The following is a 19697-nucleotide window of genomic DNA, read 5'->3' on the forward strand; positions in this document are numbered from 1 at the left end:
AAAATACTCTGAGCCCCTGGCTGGTGTGGCTCAATGGATTGAGCACCATCGGTTCGATTCCCAGTCAGGGCACACGCCTGGGTTGTTGGCCAGGTCCTCAGTTGGGGGCACACGAGAGGCAGCCACCCATGGATGTTCCTCTTCCACTTTCTCCCTCCCTTCCCCTCTCCCTCAAAATAAAGAAATAAAATCTTTTTAAAAAGTTTATTTTAAAAATTATATATAAAAAACGACACTTCGATTTGTAATCATTTGGAGTTTATGGAAAAACTTCGTGGGTGTGGCCCGTCCGCCTCTGTCTCTGTCTCGTGATCGGACGCAGGTGGTGCCTTTTGGCCGGGCCCGCAGACGTGTGTCGTATCGGGAGGCGCACGACACCCGCTTGGCTCGATGTTGGCGGTGCTGCCTTTGATGCCTCGGGACGGGCGACCTCTCGGCCAGGTCCGAGTTACTGTTTTCCCTTCGCGAGAAGAGGCTGCGCCACCCCCTCCCGCACCGGGTAGTGCTGGTCCACGGCCCGTCCGTTGGTGGGTCGGCGGTCTTTTTCTTCGTCACCCGAGGATACGTTTTTATGGGTTTAAGTGTGTTTATCTTTTTAAAGGTTTTATTTATTTATTTTCAGAGGCAGGGGCAGGGAAGGAGAGAGGGAGAACAAGAAACATCAGTGTGTGGTTACCTCTCTAGCAACCCCCACTGGGGACCCCACCCACCACCCAGGCCTGTGCCCTGAGAATCAAACTGGCGACCCTTTGGTTCACAGGCCCACATTCAATCCACTGAGCTACACCAGCCAGGGCCTGATTCTATTTTCTATTTTAATTTAATTTTATTTTTAAACGGAAGGGTTTTAAGCATGTTTTATGTTTGATTGTAGGGGGGGAACGTTCATTTGTTGTCCCACTCATTGACTCACTCATTGTTGCTTCTTGTACGTGCCCCCACCGGGGATCGAACCCACAATCTTGGCGCTTCAGGATGCTGCTCTAACCAAATGAGCTACCCAGCCAGGGCCAACTTTATTTTATTTTTGATTCCAGAGAGAGAGGAAGGGGTGTGAGACGAGAGAGAGAGAAACATCAACATAAGAGAAACATCCGTTGGTTGCCTTATGTACACACCCCAACCAGGGACCGAACCCACAACCCAGGCATGTGCCCTGACTGGGAATTGAACCCATGACCTTTTGGTTTACAGGACGATGCTCCAACCAACTGAGCCGCCTGGCAGAGCTATTAGTCGGCAGTCCTTGGTGGGGCAGCGCTTCCCCATACCCCTTGCTTCTCTATCTCACTCCTTCATGTAGCTCTGTTATTCATGTGGCATCAGCGTACAGGCTCATATTCTGACATGTGTGTCCTACTGGGCAGCGTGGTCCAGGCTCATGCTTTCTGCCGCACAGCATTCGCTTGTTGCTGGGGTGTGTCATTGTTCAGCAGTCAGAGCTAAGAATTTGTCCGTTCGGTGATTGTGAGTTCATGCCCTGACTGGCGTGGCCCAGTGGGCTGGACATCCTCCCACAAAGCGAAAGGTCACTGGTTCCATTCCCGGTCAGTGCATGTGCCTGGGTTGCAGGTTCAGTCCCCTATCGGGCACGTGAGAGAGGCCACCAATCGATGTTTCTCTCCCTCTCTTTCTCCCTCCCTTCCCCTCTCTCTAAAAGTAAGTAAATACCGTGTTTAAAAATAATACCAATCACAAGTTCATACTGAGACCAGGCGTCTAATGCAACAGCCCCCGGTGCCCCCTCGCCGCCGGCTCCCAGTGTTCTTATCGCCGGCACTGTCATCTGGAATGGACTTTTTGGTGTGTGCAGTGTGGGGCTCTAGGTTTGCTTCTCCCCGTGGACTTGCCGGTCGATCGCCAGCGTGGACCCCTCTCCTTCCACGCGGTGTCTGCTCCGCCTGGCGGTCTCGCTCACGGGCCAGGGCACAGCGTCCTGGTGGCTGCGTGGTGGGTGTCCCTCCGGGTTCTGTCCTTCACAGTTGCCGGGCCTTGGCCACCACCCGCATTTCCTTTCCACACGCCTTTCGGAACTGGCTTCCCCGATGCCACGCGGCCCTGCCGAGATCGCCCTGCTGCACGTGGGCCTGGGCAGGGCTGGTACCTCAGTGAGAGTGGGCGCGTTCCTCCTTCCTCCTTTCGTTCAGGTCTTTCTCGGCTTTTCCGGGGAATATTTTGTAGTTCTCTGCCCATCTTTTGTTATGTTTATTTCTAGAAATTCATCTCTTGGTCTACGTGGTTTATATTCCTTTTTTCATTAGATGATTAAAAAACAAACTGGATTATAGAAAAGAAAAACCTGGCACTAGATAAACTCCCTTATTTATTCGAATAGTTTACCTGCCTGTTCCCGAGGACTTCCTCTGTGTACGATCTTGTCACCTGCTGGCTGTGGCGATTTTTACTTACTTCTGTTGTGAACTTCCTTCCTTTCTTGGCTGATGGCGCGAACCAGGGCCCCGCCCACTGTCCGTCTGTCCAGACCTGGCAGAGGTGTGTTCTCTGTTTCATCTTCAAGTGGGGCGTTCGCTCGAGGCTTCTTTGGTGATACACTTGATCGCATTAAGAAAACCCCCTTTTCCCCTAGGTTAAGAGTTTTTTCCGTATCTATGTAAGTGTTGAATTTTGGCAAAAACCTTTTGTCTAAATATTGAAATGGTTGTATGGTTTTCCTTTTCTACTGCTTTTTTTTTTTAAGTCCTCACCCGGAGATAGATAGGTATTGATTTCTAGAGAGAGAGGAAGGGCGAGAGAGGGAGGGAGAGAAATGTTGATTGGTTGCCTCTGGCACACGCCCTGAGGGGGATCGAACCTGTGACCTTTAGGAGCGAAGGAGGACACCCCAACCACCGGGCCAGGGCCCTTTTCCACCCTTCATGCTCTGAGTGAGTGACACCGATCGGTTTTCAAACCCAAACAAAACCACACCCCTTGCGTCCCTGGCATAGGTTCAGCCGAGGTGCGTGTTGAGACCTCTGGATTCAACGTCCTCCTTTTTGTGTGCGTTTTCCTGCCCTTTTCTGGTGCCCGTCCTGAGGCGTGTGGCCCCCTGGGAGGGGGCCTCAGACAGAAAAGGCGGGAGGACGGCCCAGGGTCCAGCGGCGGCAGCCAGATCCCGGTCGCCCCGAGCTCCAGCCTCAGTACCGGGAGCACACGCAAGTGTGGGTGCCTGGGGTTACCCCAAACCTGCGTCCGAGGATGCAGGAGCTCAGACCCAGGGCCCAAGGGGGGCCATGGGAAGATCCGCACGTGGAGGGGCCCAGCCGCGTGGGAGGAGCTGTTTGCTCGCAGGGTCCTCGGGATTTTTGCCTGCGTGTCAACAGCAGTGGGCGCCGTCTGGTTTCCCTGTAAGGAAACGTCTCGCAGTTGCGGTCAAGGCTGTCTGGCCTCGTGGAGCGAGGGGTCTGGAGGAGGCCCTTGGCCGAGCAGCTCAGTCAAATCGGAAGGTTGTCCCGTGCACCAGAGGTTGCCGGTTCAGTCCCCGGTCGGGACGTGTATGGGAGGCAGCCAGTCCATGCTTCTCTCTCCCTTCAGTGTTTTCTCTCTTTCTCTGTGTCCCTTCTTCTCTCTGTGAAATCAGTAAACACGTTTTAAAGATACAAGGAAATAAAGGGTCTGGAAGAGTCTGTGCGAGAAAGATGGAGCCGTTTCCTTCTTAGACGTGTGCGGTCAGCCCCGGGGGAGGCTGGGGGTCCGCCCTTCTCAGCAGGCACAGACCCCGCCTCCTCCTCGCGACGGTTCTGGCGCGTGGCGGTGCCACAGAAGTGAGGGTGTCGTCTCGTTTTCTGGCTTGTTGGCCTGACTTCTTCCCGACGCCCTCGAGAGGTCTGGGTGCTGACCCCGGAGGGGGCGGGACGCCGAGGCGTGGGGGTGGTCTGTGCCCCCGGCCTCATACGGGCAGCCCGCAAGCTCAGCGTGTTGTTTCTATTTGTAAAGAGCTGGTTTAAAAAAAAGCAAAACCAGCCCTGGCTGGTGTGGCTCAGTGGATTGAGAGCCAGCCTCCAAACCAAAGGGCCGCTGGTTCGATTCCCAGTCAGGGCACTTGCCTGGGTTGTGGGCCAGGTCCCCAGTAGGGGACGCGTGAGAGGCAACCACACATCGATGTTTCTCTCCCTCTTTTCCTTCCCCTCTCTCTAAAAATAAATAAATAAAATCTTTAAAAAATATTTCTCTCCTAAAAAAAAGAGGCAAAACCGGACAAGGACACAACAGAAGCAGACGGGGCTGGAGCAGCCCACAGCTGGGCTTGCGGGCCTCGCGGCAAAGTGCCGCCCTGGTCCAGCCCCGCCGTGTCCTCTGCATCGGGAACTTGCGCCCCTTCCCCTTTTTTCTTCCCTGAGATTTTCCATCATCATGGTCTTTTCAGAGAACCAACTCAAGGGTTGTTTTTCTTTCTTTTTTTAATCCTCACCTTAGGATTATGTTTATTGATTTTTGGGGTGTTTTTTTTTTTAGGAGATAGAGGGGAAGGGGAAGAGAGAGAGGGAGAGGGAAACATCAGTGTGAGAAACATCCATCGTGGCCTCCTCTCACGCCCTGGCTGGGGATCGAACCCCCAACCTTCTGGTGTACAGGATGCTGCTCCAACCAAGCGAGCCACCGGGCCAGACCTGGTTTTCTCTGTATGTGTTTAGTTTCACTTTACCTCTTCCTCTGAGTTTAATGTGCTCTTCTTTTCCTAGGTTTTGAGGCCTTTAGACCCTAGATTCCTCAACTGTTCACAGCATTTGCACATGGGGCAGTCCACTCCCCCGGCAGCCCAGACCATCCTGTCCGCACAAGTCCGTGTGTCAGCTCACGGGACTTTTCTTGTGCACGGGACGTTTGTTTGGGCCACCGGGTTACGTGCTGGTGTGTTGCTTCATTTCCAAATGCGTTTCAGGTTTTCTGGTCACCTTTTTGCCGTGGTTTCTGAGTTAAATCCCCTGTGGTCTCAGAGCGGACTCAGGCAAGGCGTCCGCTCGGCCTCAGAAGCGTGCCTGAGGGGGGTGCGCCACCGTCCTGCGTCGGAGTTGGCCTGCCCTCTGTGGTCTGCGCTCGTCCTAGGTTCCCACTGGGTGTGGTCATTGCAGGCTGTTCTGTCTTCCTGAGGGGTCGGTCCCTGGGTCACCACCGTGAGACACCTGCAGTGACGCCAGACAGCTCCGTGCCTCGAAGTCCCGGTGCGACTCCCTCCCCACTCAGCATGGACCTGGTGCGTCTTTTTCCGCCTTCCTCCCAGCTTTCTCTGTCCCTGGTTTAAGGCTGGTTCTTGTGCTTTCGGTTCAGTCCCGCCTTCACCGGCTCTCACCTTTCGGTAGAGTGTGCGGTCCGGTCCGTTTTGTCCGGGCTGGAGATCCGGGTCGCACCCTGACTGACATCGTCCTTATGTGGGAGCCCGCAGCCCCAGGCCGAGTCTCTGTGATGCAGCTGCCTCTCCTCCCCATTCTGCAGGCGCCGCTGTCCCGCTCTCCTCGTTCACTCTCGCTGTCCCCACGGCCCCGCTGTTTCCATCTGCTGTCCTTGTGCCTGTTTGGCTCCACCAGCCCGTCCGTTGCTCTTTTAAATGCCGGTGTCGATTCCTCCGCACGTCAGTCCCCCTTGTGCTCTGCACCCCTCCCCAGTGCCCTCCTCTCTTGACCTTCGTCACCAGCTTTGTGTCTGGCCATTTCTGCATCCCTGCTCACCACTCACTCCCCTCTCCACCTGGGGCTTCCACCCCCACACTCCAGGGACTTTCATTCTGTTTTCTGATTTTCCACTTCTTGTCTCTGTCGAGTCACTCTCCTGCTCAGGAATCTTCCCACCGCCCTGTTGAACCCCATTTCCAGCACTTCCATCGAGTCTGGTGTCTGGCACCATTCTCCCTCTCCCACGAACTGGGGGCAGTTGTGGGGCGGCCACCGGGGCCCGGCTGGCGTCTTCCGTACGTTGGTGGCTGTCATTTGGTTCTGTGTCCTTGTATTCCTGGGAACTTGCGTTGGTGCTGGACTTCCTGCGCGAACACTGGAGCTGCAGGCAGCCTCCTGGGCGGCCCTGCCCCTGGGCACAGCCCTTTCCGAGTCTCAGCTGGGGTTCTCCGGCGCGCCTCTCCCTGGGCAGGCCCCAAACCCGGCGTTCTTCTGTCTGGTTCCAGACGTGATTGTGTTTCGTTTCTTGGTGGCTCTTTTCGAAGCTCCTGCCTGTGCTGCTTTGAGGTTGACGAATGTGTTCAAGCAAAGTTGGGAAGTCGTGCCTGAGGCCAGTTCCTGGGGCCACGGCCCTGCGGGCTCAGGCCAGGGTTGGGCCCTGCCGTCCAGGCAGCTGCTGGAGTGGCCACCCCCACAGTGGGCGGCGCCGGGGCCTCACAAGCAGAGTGCGTCAGTCATGCACGGCCCGGCAAGTGTTAAAGTCGCACAGTGGGAAGTTGCCCTCCTGGGCGTCCCCCTTGGGGGCTCCGCAGGGCACCTGTGTCCTGGGCATCCCCCTCGGGCAGGGCGGGTGCATGTGTGGTTTTACACGAAGATGTTTGCCAGGCCCACAGCCCCACTGGGTATTCCTAGTGGCCAGTGTCGCTTGGTCAGGTGGGTGGGGAGCTGCACGCATCTCAAGAACAGCCCTGGACAAGCCTGAGGGACCCACAGAAGAACGAGGAGCCGTAAGGGGTGGCCACACTGGCACGAAGAGCAGGTGCTGGGGTCGCCAGGGGTGGTTGGGAGACCCGTGAGGGGACTGGCGGGGTCCCCCAGGGCCAGACCAGGGAGCAGGAGACACACACAGCGGAACTCACTGGGCTGGGCGAAGGCCAGGGCAGTGGGGTGGGGCCACGCCCGGGGGTGGGGTTCAGGTGCCCTGCGCTGTCTCCGAGGGACAGTTGGCCTCGGTCCCGCTGGGTGCTGTCCAGGGTCTGAGCCGCCCTGCGTCGTCCACAGCAGCTGCGCCTGCGCCTTCCTGAGCTCAGGGACCCCAGGCACCTGCCGTGTCCTGTTCCGCCTCGGCGCCCAGGGCGGCCGGTGTTTGCCCCCAAGTCCTCGAGTTTTGTTCCCACCTCCGTTCTCCTTTCTGCCGGGCGTCCCCTGCCAGACTCTTGTCATTTCCTGCCAAACAGACTGCAGTTCATTGGCTCCAGACACATTTTGTCCCGCGTTTTAGCGCCCATGAAGTGGGAAGAGGGGTGCGCCGTAGGCCGGCGGTGCGACCCTTATACACAAACGGGTGCTTCTGTTCTCTCACCCCGCCGTGACCCCACCTGTCCCTGCTGTGGGGGCCTGCGTGCCCTGCAGGGGCCGCCCCTGCTGTCTTCTCGGACGCAGTTGTGTCAGAGCAGACAAGGTTCTTCATGGGGTGGCCCTTTTGTGAGCTGCTGTGTGGCGGGCGCTGGGCTGTGAGGCCTGAGTGTTCACGACACAGGACATCTCCGTCACCCCCAGGACCCCTCTGTGCTGTCCCATGGTCACCTGTCTGCACCACAGGAAGACACGGGCCTGTTCTCGGTGCTCGTCGTGGGGTCTTCTGGGGAACGCCACCCCAAGGAGTCGCCCCACTTTCAACCACTGGAGGTGGGCTCTTCGAATGTGGCAGAATAAGTCGGAGTTTGTCCAAGTTACATGTCAGTAACGGGCTCCTTCTTATACTGAGCTGGGAGCCTCTCCTCTGGGTGGCCCCGTTTGTCCCCTGCTGCAGGGCACCAGGACTGTTCCCCATTTGAGGTGCATGTGGTCAGAGTGAGGCAGACATTCTCGTACAGGGAACTGTGGGGACAGTTTTCATTTCCCATTTCTCCGGGGTGAATACCTGGGAGTGGAATTGCCTGGCCATGTGCTAAGTGTAGGTGTAACTTCTTAAGAAACCAACCAGCCATTTCCCAGCGTGCCTGCGTGCCTCTGTGTTCACCGGCTGGTCCAGTGGTCCCATTGTTCCATGTCCCTGTCTGCACTTGCTATGCTCCGGTTTCAAGCTTAGCCATCCTTGTAAGTGTGAAGTAGCATCTCTCTGTGGCTTGATTTTGCTTTGTTCTGGCGGCCGACAGGGTGGAGAGCTTCTCCTGTGATCGTTTGCCATCTGGATCTTCTCTGCGAAGCGTCCGTCCAGAGCTTTGGCCCAGTTTTAAAACCAGGTTGCTCATTTCCTTGCCGTTGAGTGTTGAGAGCACTCTGTCTTTTCGATGCAGGTCCTTCACCAGACCCGTGATCAGCACGTCTTTCCTGCAGCCCACAGCCAGCGTGGTTCTGCATCTTCCCCAGACAGGAGGTTTCCATTTGGGGGACGCTCTCAGTTCTGATAAACAATGTACAGTTTATCAATAAATTGTTTTATGGGTGATGCCTTTGGGGTCACATCTAAGCTTTTAGCTGAACCCAAGATCACAAAGATTTTCTTTTCTTGTAGAAGTGTTACAGTTTCGCGTCTTACGTTGGGTCTATGGCCCCTTTCTGTTCATTTTTCAGTCCGCAGGCTGGCGCTCAGCACACTGAGCTGCACCAGCCCAGCGGGCCCTTTCTGTTGGTTTTTGCATGAGGCACGCAGTTCAGGTGGAAGGAGTTTTTGTGTGCGTTCTGCCTGTGCGTGGCTGGCGACCTAGCACCATTTGTCAAACCGGCTGTCACCCCTCCACTGAGTGACATGTGCACCTTTGTCACCAGTCAGTCGAGCGTGTTTGTGTGGGTCTCCCTCTGGGCCACGAATGGTGTCTCCTGTCGCCTGTACTTACGATCAGCCCTCACAGTGTGAGCACCGTTCTTGCCTTCTGGTTTTAAGTTGTACTTCTCTGTATCTTTGGAAACTAGGGGGTCATTTTCTTACCATGCCATTGTAACAGAAGGCACAGACTCTTGTGGGGAGGCCATCACCTTCTCTGCCCCTGCCCGGCCTCCACGCACACTGGCGGGCTCCCAAGAGTAAGGGCTGCCTGTGCCGGCTCAGAGTTGTCTCCCGGGACGTTCCCCAGGTGCACACTGCATATGCATCCAGGGACGGGAGCAGGGTTCCCTGGGGGCCTCTGGCGGACCGTGCCCTGGGGCCGGGGCTGTGACGTGCTGCGGGAGGAGCAGGTCCATGACTTGCTGCATCTGAGTCAGGACCCACGGGAGGCCGAGGAGGCTCAGCGGCTGAGGCCAGCGTGACCCTGCAGACCTGTGTGACCCTGCAGACCTGTGTCACCTGTCGTTCCTTCCACTCGTCCTTAAACACTTTTTCGTTATTATGTTCCCCACCCCGTCTCAGGGCACGGCTCAGTGGCATTAGGACAGCCACGCTGCTGTGCAGCCGCCGCCACCACTGTCCTCTCCCGGACCGTCTGTCTTCCCACACAGACACGTGGTCCCCATGAAACCCCCACTCCCACCCCTCCCCGGCCCCACCGTGGACTCCCTGTCTCTGTGGGTCTGCCTCCTGCAGGAGTGTCCTTCTGTGTCTGGCCCATCCGACAGCTCTGTCCTCAGGCCCTTCTTTGCTGGCTAGGTTCATACAGGGTCACAGGGTCACTGAGGCAGGAGCAGCAGGACCGGAGGCACTTGGGGACCCATTTGGGTTCCCCTCCGGAGCCCCTGGACAGCCCACCCACATGTCCTGTGACCACACTGTGTTTCACTTGGCTGGTGGGACCTGTTTGCTTGCCTGTGACCCCCCTCCCCGCGTGGCCAGCGGTGACTCACCTCCCAGCCCACCAGCAAGTTGCCTCTCGCGTGCTTCTCTCCGTGTTCCCCGGGCCACACGCCTGGAGCCCACAACCGGACACCAGGTTGCTGCTGATTCACGTCCAGGTCCGGGGTCATGAAGGTTGCAGCCCTGCCTCGGCGGCCAGACCCACAGTGACCAGAGGACACTGGGTGGGTCCCTGCAGTCTGGGGGCCTCTGTCCCTTGGCCACAAGGGCACACCAGCAGCCCCGTCACTGTGCCCAGGCACACATGTTCCAGGTCCCCAGAACCGAGTTGTAACTGGGGCCCCTGTCCCGTCCCCAGAAGGAGGAGCCCGGGCAGGCACCAGGGTGCGGAAAAGGAATTCGGGGCACCTTCCCAGATGCGCCCCCTTGGACTCCGGCACGTGCCCAGCAGGAGCAGCGAGCATGTCTCCTGTTCTGGGTCTGACCGTCTCCAGCTCTTGGGGAGCCGGCCGGGAGGTGGGGCGGGGTGTGAGGGGCACAAACAGCTGGTGCTGTTTGCAGCAGGGAGAGTGCTCTGTGAGTGCCGGTGCCAGGCTGCCGCCCACTGCGGGACCAGGGTCGCAGCAGGTGGGGCCAGGCAGGTTTAAAGTGTCATCGAGGTTTTTTTTTCTGGCCCCACCCCAATCCTGATTCCTCCTGGTGATTTGGGGTGCAAAGATTCCCCACTGCTCTCTGCTCACCCCCCTTCCCCACTGTGGCCCCGCAGCATGTCCGGTGGGAAATGCCACCCTGCCAGGGGGGCCCCTTCTGACTCCCAGATCCATGCAGCTCGGGGTCTGCTAACTGGGGAAAACTCCCTCCTCCCCCTGGAACGTGGCGGCAGCTGGCCTGAAGGCACAGTTAGGCGGCCCTCCACCGAAGCAGGCTGGTGGGCACCTCCTTGCAACGGGGCTGAACCAAGGGCACAGGGTGGCCTGGGTGTGGCTGGGCCCACTCCACCAGGGCTGGCTTGCTCAGGGCTCCCTGACTGTGCCCTGCCCGCCCGCCCCCCACAGCGGTTCAGTAGGAGTGTTCACAGATGCGGCAACTGCCCAGCGTGGGGTAGGCAGATGCAGCACTTGGCTGCTGGCAAACAAGCCGCCTCTCAGGCAGGTGCAGAGGGTGTGGCCTCGGGGAAGCAACCACAGGGCGGCCCTGCCCTGAGCCCTCAGTCCCCCCTGACCTGCGGGCCTCTGCTTGGTGGACACCTCCCAGGAGCCCCCAGGGACTCAGTGGGCGTCCCTCACCTGTTCTCCTCCGCTCCCGTGTTTTTGCTGGTCCTCCCTGCAAAGGGCAGGGTGGGCGGGCGAGGAGAGCAGGGCCTCGCGGGCCAGGGCGGGAGCTCCTGTGCCCTGTTCCCGCCCGTGGCTGCTCTCGGGGACCCTGACTGGCCCGTTCTGTGCCCACAGTGCAAGAGAAGCCAGAGCCGGTGCCGCTGGAGAGCCGCTCCTGCGTCCTCATCCGCCGCGACCTCGTGGCCCTGCCAGCCAGCCTCATCAGCCAGATCGGCTACCGCTGCCACCCCAAGCTCTACTCGGAGGGGGACCCCGGCGAGAAGCTGGAGCTGGTGGCAGGTGAGCCGCTCCGCCAGCCTCAGTTATTTTTCTGCGGGTCTGTGAACAATGTACTCATCACCAATCAGTCAAAAAAAAGATAGAACGTCTATTTCCTCTAATTCCCTTTTGGAAGAATGTGTCATTAAGAGGAGTTATTCAATTGAATTCATTTAGCATTCTAATTGAATCCCCTGGGCTGGTCTCGCTCCCGATTGGCAGAGGCAGCCGCCTCCGTTGCACTCTCATTTTAGGTCTCAGATGAAACCAAGCCACACCCAGTTTACTAACCCCCCAGTCCTGACTCCCCGAGTGCCCATGGCCGGGTCTGCAGGGGATGACCAGGGGTTTGGAGCCGCAGCTCGCAGAGACGGGCCCATCTGGAAAAGGCACAACGTGACTGAGTCAGAAGCCCATTAGGGCCAGTGTCTTTGCCAGAATCACTGATCCTGGGAACCGTAAGAACCTGGGAATCAGTGGGAACCGTCATGAGACTGTGAGGCTGTTCCAGGGGGTGGTGGGTGCGGGTGGCGCTGTCACCCTCGCTGGTGGACACGGAGCCCTTCCCAGGGGTCTCACCCCTCCTTCCCAGGGGTCCCAAACACGGGCTGGCTGGGAGCAAGGCATCTCCCTTCACCTCAGGGCACCCCCATTTCCTCTGCCAGCTGCCAGGTCCCTGCTGACTCCTGCCTGTCAGTGGGCGGGGTTGGGAGAGGCAAGGACCCCTCCCTGGCTGGCCCCCAGCTGGTTATCGGGCCCCACTGTGCCCAGCCCCTGAGGAGGTCTCCCCACCACGAGGTGAGCCCAGGGTGACCTGCTCTACTGTTGAGTTTGAGGCTCTGCAGATAGGAGGTGGGTGGACATGAGGCCACCGGGGACACCTGGCATGTTCTGGCTGGGAACTGGCAGAGAGCACTGACCAGGAGCTTGCAGGTGGTCTTCATGCAGCACTGGCCTTGGGCCTCTCTGACCAGCTGCTGCCGGCTCCCCTGGAGACCCAGCTCGTGGGGGAAGCACTGAAGCCAGGGAAGGCCTGCCCGAGCCTGGGCAGAGCAGGGCCTTTGTGTGGTCCTTTTCCCTGTCCACCAGGGGGAGCCCTGCCATGTCCCCTTTCCCGACAGGGAGGCTGTGGCCCTTTGTTCCCAGCCTGACGGGGTGCCCGGGTGTCCCTAGGCTTCTCGGGGTGGACAGCACCACGTGGGCTTGTTGGTCGCACCTCAGCCCAGAGGAGGCGTGTGCTGGGGTGGGGGGAGCCCCAGCACGACCTCTGTGACCTGCCCCCCATTACCGTGTCTGGGCAGGACAAAGTACCCCTAGACCTCGGCCGCGCCAGGGAATTTCCTTGAGGCTGGAAGGGTAGTTTGGGGACAGCCTGTGGGGCGGCTGGGCCCCACCTCACTGGGTGTCTGGTGGCCACAGGCTCCGGCGTCTACATCACGCGTGGCCAGCTGATGAACTGCCACCTGTGCGCGGGGGTGAAGCACAAGGTGCTGCTGCGCAGGCTCCTCGCCACCTTCTTCGACAGGTAGGCCCCTTGGCTGCCCGGGAGCTCCGGGCGTCTGCTCCTTAAGGTCCTCACTCACCTTTCTGCCCTCACGCCCTGAGGCAGGTCTGGGGAGGGCTCTGGGACCCCCCAGCAAGGTGACGAAATACCTTCCACCAGAGGGTGTAGGGCCTGCTCTCCCGCTGCACCCAACCCTGGGAACAAGCCCCCCCACAGGCGTCCAGCCCCTCTGTCCAGCACTCAGGCAGGGGAACCCATTCCCACGGTCACCTGTGGCCGAGTCCTTACCCTGTGTCCCTCCTGCCCCTGCCAGGAACACACTGGCCAACAGCTGCGGCACCGGCATCCGGTCGTCCACCAGCGACCCGAGCCGCAAGCCACTGGATAGCCGAGTCCTCAACGCTGTGAAACGTAAGGGGCCTGGCTATGCCAGGGGGCAGGGGGGCCTCTGGAGGAGAGGTGGCCTGTCCCCAGCGCCAGGCGGGGCCCAGGGTCGGGGAGGAAAAGAGCAGCTCTTGGGAGCCAGGTCTCGAGGTGGGAACATTCTTGGTAGGTTTCCAAGCATGATGAATTCAGCTGCGAAACTATTTTAATACGTGAAATAGATCTAATTTTCCTTTTTGAACAAAACCCTTTATTTACATTTGAAAGTTATTTTGAGCCTTTGCCATCTGCTCGGCGGCTTCGGCCTCCCACTCCTGGGTGCCCGGGGGTGGAGCCCGGCCACTGCGGTGGCAGACGCCACCCCGCCCCACACCCCCGTCTTGGGAGACACGAGCAGTGCCCAGCACGGCCACACTGCCCGAGTGCGTGTCCTCCTACAGCTGTGGGCCCACCAAAGGCTTAAAAACATAACCTCGTTTGAGAGCAAAGAGGGGCTTTGCAATGGGGAAAGTGTGGGGTGCAGGCTGGGCCGCCCGGAAGATAAGGTAGAGGGGAAGGTGAGGCCCAGAGAGACTAAGGGCCCTGCCCACGGCCACGCAGCAGCTAGCCAGTGGTCAGGTGCTGGAGCCTCGGCCTTGCCCTTGGTCTGCTCATGGTCTTTGCTCCCTGAACATTCTGACCAGAGACCATCCCAGAGCGGGGCGTTGCCTACAGGGCCAAGTGGCAAAAGGGCGGCCATGTGGCCCCTGTGCCAGTGGGGAGCAGGACCCGTCTGCTGCCCCCAGCAGCCCCAGAGTGGCCACCCTGACGCCTGTCCAGGGTGTCTCGGCCTCGGGGCCCCTCAGGAGGTGGGGGTTTGGCAGCAGGGAGTCCCGGGGGCGCAGCCACCCTCACGCGCCCCGGCCCCTGTCCCTCCAGTGTACTGCCAGAACTTTGCACCCAGCTTCAAGGAGAGCGAGATGAATGTGATCGCCGCGGACATGTGCACCAACGCCCGCCGCGTCCGGAAGCGCTGGCTGCCCAAGATCAAGTCCATGCTGCCCGAGGGCGTGGAGATGTACCGCACGGTCATGGGCTCCTCGGCCGCCAGCGTGCCCCTCGACCCCGAGTTCCCGCCTGCCACAGCACAGGTGTTCGATCAGCGCCTGTACGCTGAGCGGCGGGCGGACGCGGCTGCCATCGTGGCCCTGAGAACTGACACCGTGAATGTTGACCTGGGCGCCCCCGCCAACCCCGCCTTTGAAGCCGGCGAGGAGGCGGAAGGGGCCGGCTCTGTGATCCAGGAGGTGGTGGCACCCGAGCCGCTGCCCCCCGCCAGCCAGAGCCCCCCGCAGCCCTTCGAGCAGGGGAGCAGCAGCTCGAGCCGGCCCCAGACGCCTGCAGCCCGGAGACCCGAGGGCTCCTACGCGGGGACCTTGTAGAGGGCCGAACGCGCCGGGGACCGGTACTAGCTGCTTGCATGCGTTACTAATACAGACAAATGTGATCAAGCCACTTACCTACTGAACTGCTGTTGCCTGAAAAAAATGTGATTTTTATTCTGCTTGTATTTAAAATTTATGAAGGAAACTTGCATTCGTGACACTGTAAACAATTAGGCCACTGGCTGCCGAGTTGCGAGAAAGGCCCCAGGGCCTCCTTTTCATGCTCGAGGTCAGCCTCCAAGTGTAGCTTCCCCCCTTCTCAAGGAGGGCACAAGAGGCCGCCAGGCCCTGGGGCCCAGCCCTGCCCCAGCTCCACCCCCCCTTCCTGCCCCTCTGCCCGGATGAAGCCAGGGGCCTGTGGCATGGGGACTTGTGTCCTTACCTGTGAGGAACCCGCCCGCCCCTCTGGGGCCATGGCCAGGGCTGGGCCCCCAGAGGCCAAACTCCTTGTTTTTCCTTCTTCCTGAGACCCGGGGTCAGGCCTGCTGGGTCTGAGTGTGAGTGGGGTGTGTGAGTGTGCAAGCGTGTGTGTGTGTGTGTGTGTGTGTGTGTGATTGTGCGTGGGGAGTAGTGTCGCAGACAGTGAGGGGTCTTGCTCTCCCCGTGAGCAGGGAGCAGGGCCCTGCTGTGCCTGTCCCCTGGCCCCAGCCACCCCTCGGTGCACCTGGGTCCCCCAGCTCCCGCCCGCTGCCTGCTGCCCTGTGGGTGGGGCTGCCGCCCGGGTACCCCGCCCTCCACCTTGTCGGGCTTGTGTTTGTTTGTTCATTTGTTTTTGTTGAAACTCAGATCCGTTTCATACATGGTTTGGAAACTTTCAGACCCAAAAGAGCAAAAAACTAGGGAGGACTGGGTGTCCTTTGCCCCCAACCTGTGATGGCTCAGGGCAGGTCATCCGTATACCATGTCTCCCCGCCCTAGGCCAGGTTTTACTCACTTCCTGTTGGGGGCAGGGGGTCCCCAGAAGTGCAGAGGAGGTGGAGGCCACTTCGGGGGCCAGCCTGGTGGCTGGGGTCCTGACTGGTGGGCACAGGGGGCCAGGCTGGGCCGGAGTGGGGCCCCCATCCTGTGCTCTGACTTGTGAGGTGCGCCTCGCTCTGAGGGTGCAGGTGTGAGGACAGTGGGCACAGACCTGCACTGGGGCAGCTGCCGGGGCGCCCAGGGTAGGGGTGCAGAGGAAGGGCCCACAGAAGTTGTTGGTTTGTTTGAGGTTGGAATGTTCCTTTTGAGGTTTAGCTGCTGGTTTTGGGTGCGGGGGACACGGGTGTCCCAAGTGCTCCCGTAGCTACTCGCCCTGGGTGCTGTGTCCTTGTCCAGGGCAGCCTGCCTCCCCAGTTCCAGGCAGCCCCCCGCCATTCCCAGACTAGAATAGGTTGGAATGGCACCAGGCTCTGTTCCTCTGTCTGTGGGTGCACGCAGGGCTGGGCAGGTGAGGCTCGGCCCCACTCAGGACCCACAAAGCTGAGCCTCGCCAGCTGCAGGGCCCCGTGGGGCAACCTGGGGTCTGGGGGCGAGCTCTTTCCCACTCTCTCCTGCTGCCGCTGCCTTTCCGGGGGGTGGGGGAGCAGCTGCATGTAGCCTCCTGGCCCGCTCCGGCCAGGGCAGATGTAGGCCTGACCTCCGGAAAGACCTGACAATTTCTGGAAAGAGGTTGAGGGGCCCTGGGTGGATACTTGGGAGCTGATCCCAGCCCCTCTCCCCCTTGGGCCTGCCCGAGTGCAGAACGGTCCAGAGCCCCTGGCGTGGGCTGGGGCTGCAAACTGGCCTCCGCCTCTTCCTCCCTGTCTGGGGCCCGGCCCAACCGCCTGCTAGGGACCAGAACTGAGTCCTCCTGTAACTGGGAGGAGGCCATACCCCCGGCACCCTCAGGTGGCCTCAGGGCAGGGGAGGTGTTGGTGGGTGAGGTTGACCCCCACCCATCTCCCATCTGGAGTTTCCTTTATCTTCTCTCCCACCCAAATTTGCACTTTAATTTGACCATCCCTGGGGACCCTCGGGAGACAGGCCCACCGTCCTGGCTGTGGACCGAAGGGCTCGCTCTGTCTTCCTCTCTCTCCTCCACTCCATAGAGGGCACGGCCACCCACCCGGGGCCAGGACAGGGAGGGGTGCCGCTGGCCCGGCGGGGGAGGCGGTGGCCGCACAGAGAAGGCCTGACCGTGGCTCAGGCCAGCACAATGTCCCGTGACCTCTGCCCCTTAGTTGTTTATAATCGCCGTCTGTTTTGTTGTTCTGGGTAAGGAAGGCAGAGCTCTAGGGGAAACTTTAATCATTAAATGTGAATGGGTTCTGAGCTCTCCCGGGCCCTGGCGGGCCGGGCCGAGCGTTTTGCACTAAAGTGTCCCGCGGTGGACGTGGGTCCGGAGCGTTTGCGGACGGGCATGGCTGATGATTGTATGTGCCGGGGTGTCCCTCCGAGGCCCTGACGTTCCGCGGGGCGGGCGGCGGCGGCCTGGCTCGGGGGCCTTCCAGAGTGCCTTAGCATCTTTTGATCATTTTTCCCAAGGAAAACCAATTACGAACACCGGACCCTCCCCTCCTGTTTACAAGAAGACTAATCCCTGTCCCGTCAGCGTGATCCTGACCCCCAGACCCTGTAGATGGAGAGACGAACCGCTCAGTATTTATGAGATGTGTGCACCTTTATCCCTGAGCTTGACTATTAGCAATATGCATATACTACATAGTCTCTATAGAGCTAAGTCATAGCAGCGCCTTGTCGAGGAGGAGAGAAGGGGCTGATGGCGTGGAGCCAATGTGGCCCTGGCCTGGGCTCCAGCCGCCGCCCCGCCCTGCTGCGGGAGGCGGCTGGGGTGGAGTGCGAAAGGTCCCGGGGAAGGGACCCTTGAAGCGACAGATACTGTGAGCTCGGGCGGGGCCTGCCCGCCTGGCCGGCGTGCCTGGGTACTTGAATTCTGTCTCATTGTCTGCACTGTGTCTGGCCTCGCCCAGAGTTCTCTGTGGTCACTTACCTTTGCGTTGGATTCCATTGTCTCACTTTGCCCTGACTGGGCGCAGCTGTGGTTGAGAGGCAAGGGGGCGAGGCCGAGGGCGGGAGCCTGCAGCCCCTGCACGGCTTCCTGGTGTAGGTGGGAGCCCCGCCTAGTTCTCCTCGGGGAGGGTCCATTTTGTGTTTGTGTTCAGAGCCAGGAGACGGTGTGGGTGGGGGTGTGCACGGCCCAGGGCACGACCACCCCCAGCTGGTTCCTGCTCAGATCCCCCTCTGGATGGGTTACTTTCGTGGAACCATCCTGCTGCAGTAGAAAAAGGCCAACGAGCCATTAACCAACTGAAAACTCCGAGAAAAAGCCTGTTTGCCTCTGCCGGCAGTAACCCACCCACGGGACCGCAGGCTCTCGCTGCCTTGGGCTTTATGACTGCTGTTTCAGAACATTGCTGCCGCCGAAAACCGTCATCGTGCCGGCCGGTCGGCTCCGCGTCCCCACCAGAGACCTGGGACTGGCAGGGTTTGGTGCAAGATGTTTCTGACATGGCAGCAACATGTTGGTTGTTTTGTTTGTTTGTTGTGTTTCTTTGGAAAAAAAAAGAAAACGAGAAGGAAAATTATGCAGAAATCTAACGCTTTCAGATTGGACAACCTGCTTGAATTCTGATCAATCGCTTCGTTGTTAGCGTTTTGCACATGACTGTAATTTTTATGTCAACAGAAGCCAAAACTTGCAATACTATTTTTAGCAGACACACAAAAAAAACTAAATATAAAAATGTATAAATATTTTTGACTTGAACATTTGGTCGACACTGGGTGCAAACAGACCATCCATCCCCTGGACGGGTGTTTGGGGAAAGGACTTCTCCCAGGAGACGGTGGTTGCGAAGTTGGGTGAAGGGGTAGGTAGTACTGTAACTCATGACTGTTAAAAACAAATAAACGAAGTGCGTAAACCGCTCCTGTGCTGTATAAAGGTTGGTTTCCCGTGCCACTGCGTTTGATTTCAGCCACAGAAGATGCTAGCTTTTTTCTTTTTTCTTTCTTTCTTTTTTTTTTTTTTTTAAGGAGGAGGAAACCTTTGTTCTCGCTGCGCCTCAGTCTCTGGGCTGCTCCGCAGTGTAGCCAAGACTGTTGCTGTTTGGCCGCGGCCGACGCTGCGCTGGTCATCAGCCTACAGAATCGTCTGCCTGCGACCGCAGACTAGGGCTCCTGGCGTGCGCCGAGCCACCCCGTGAGGTGGGAATCCGTTACAGGCAGACAGAAAGACACCACTGTTCATTGTAAAGCGCTTTGTAAAGTTCACATTTACAGAATAATAAAGTCAGTTCAAACCCAAGCCGCCTGCACTTTGCTTGGACCATAGGTGGCGGGAGAGACACAGAGGGGCTGGGCAGGGGCAGGTTGGGCTGCTGGGGGCAGGGCAACCAGTTCTGGGACACCCTCAGGACCACCTGCAAGCCCATGGTCCACACCTGGTCCATTTACCCTCCCACACTGACTTACAAGAGAAGGGGGGTGCTGGGTAGGATGTCCTGGGGGGCCTGGGCGAGACCCTCCCCTCTTTTTATTACGGTCTGCAAACTGGGAAAGCCCCCTCATCTGACTCACCTGCCTGCCACCTGCCGGGTGTGCAGAAGCCTTCCTCCCCTGTCCCAACCTCCTGCTGTACGAGGCCTGCCCCCTCCCCCCGTGGATGGAGGGGGAATTGCAAGAGGGAGGAGCAGGTTGCCTGGCCCTCTGGGACCTCCTTGCCAGGCTGTGGTCCCATATCCCAACTGCCCCTGGAGGTGTCCCTCCCAGGCCAGCAGAGCCTGGGGTTCTCGGGTTCCAGCCTGGCAGCCGTGCCCGCCTCTCCTCACCTTCTGGAGCCCCAAGGACCATTATCCGAGTCTTCCCCGGGCCCCAGGCAGGTGAGGCTTTGCATCAGTTTGTGTGTGTGTGGGGGGGGGGAATGTGGTCGCTGGCCTCCACATTTGCTTCCCGTGTGTGGACACCGACAGGCAGGGTCCTCACATCCTTTTGTCCTGCGAGGGTCTCATCCACGGTGGCCACCTCTGACCTCACAAAAGCGCCCTGGTCTCCCCGCTTCCTCGGGCTTCATTCACAGGGCCAGCTCTGCTTGAGCCAGGACTTGCTTGCTCGCTTGTTAATTGGGCAGGGGTCCCCAGGAGCGGGTGACCTGGGAGCCATGGTCAGCACGCAGCAGGCGCAAAGTCTGAAATGGACAGATGTTGTTTCCAAAGGGCCCTTGGCACTGGGGACCCCTACGGCAGGGGGCATGCT

At 59.3% G+C, this 19697-nt stretch overlaps 1 protein-coding gene across 4 annotated transcripts in view; it reads left to right on the forward strand.

Moving 5' to 3' along the window:
• Positions 1-18750, forward strand: part of NACC2 (NACC family member 2) — a 62802-nt gene extending 44052 nt beyond the window's left edge. For all 4 annotated transcript variants that reach the window (XM_037127690.2, XM_037127691.2, XM_037127687.2 and 1 more), the window contains 4 exons: positions 11010-11174; positions 12573-12678; positions 12971-13068; positions 13960-18750. In XM_037127690.2, the coding sequence (XP_036983585.2) occupies positions 11010-11174; positions 12573-12678; positions 12971-13068; positions 13960-14462 (872 nt within the window). In that variant the 3' untranslated portion in view covers positions 14463-18750. The remainder of the gene's footprint in view (positions 1-11009; positions 11175-12572; positions 12679-12970; positions 13069-13959) is intronic.
• The last annotated feature ends 947 nt before the right edge of the window (positions 18751-19697 follow it).

The sequence above is a fragment of the Artibeus jamaicensis genome, unplaced genomic scaffold, assembly GCF_021234435.1.
Source record: "Artibeus jamaicensis isolate MK-2021 breed Jamaican fruit bat unplaced genomic scaffold, CSHL_Jam_final contig_471, whole genome shotgun sequence".
Classification (NCBI taxonomy): domain Eukaryota; kingdom Metazoa; phylum Chordata; class Mammalia; order Chiroptera; family Phyllostomidae; genus Artibeus; species Artibeus jamaicensis.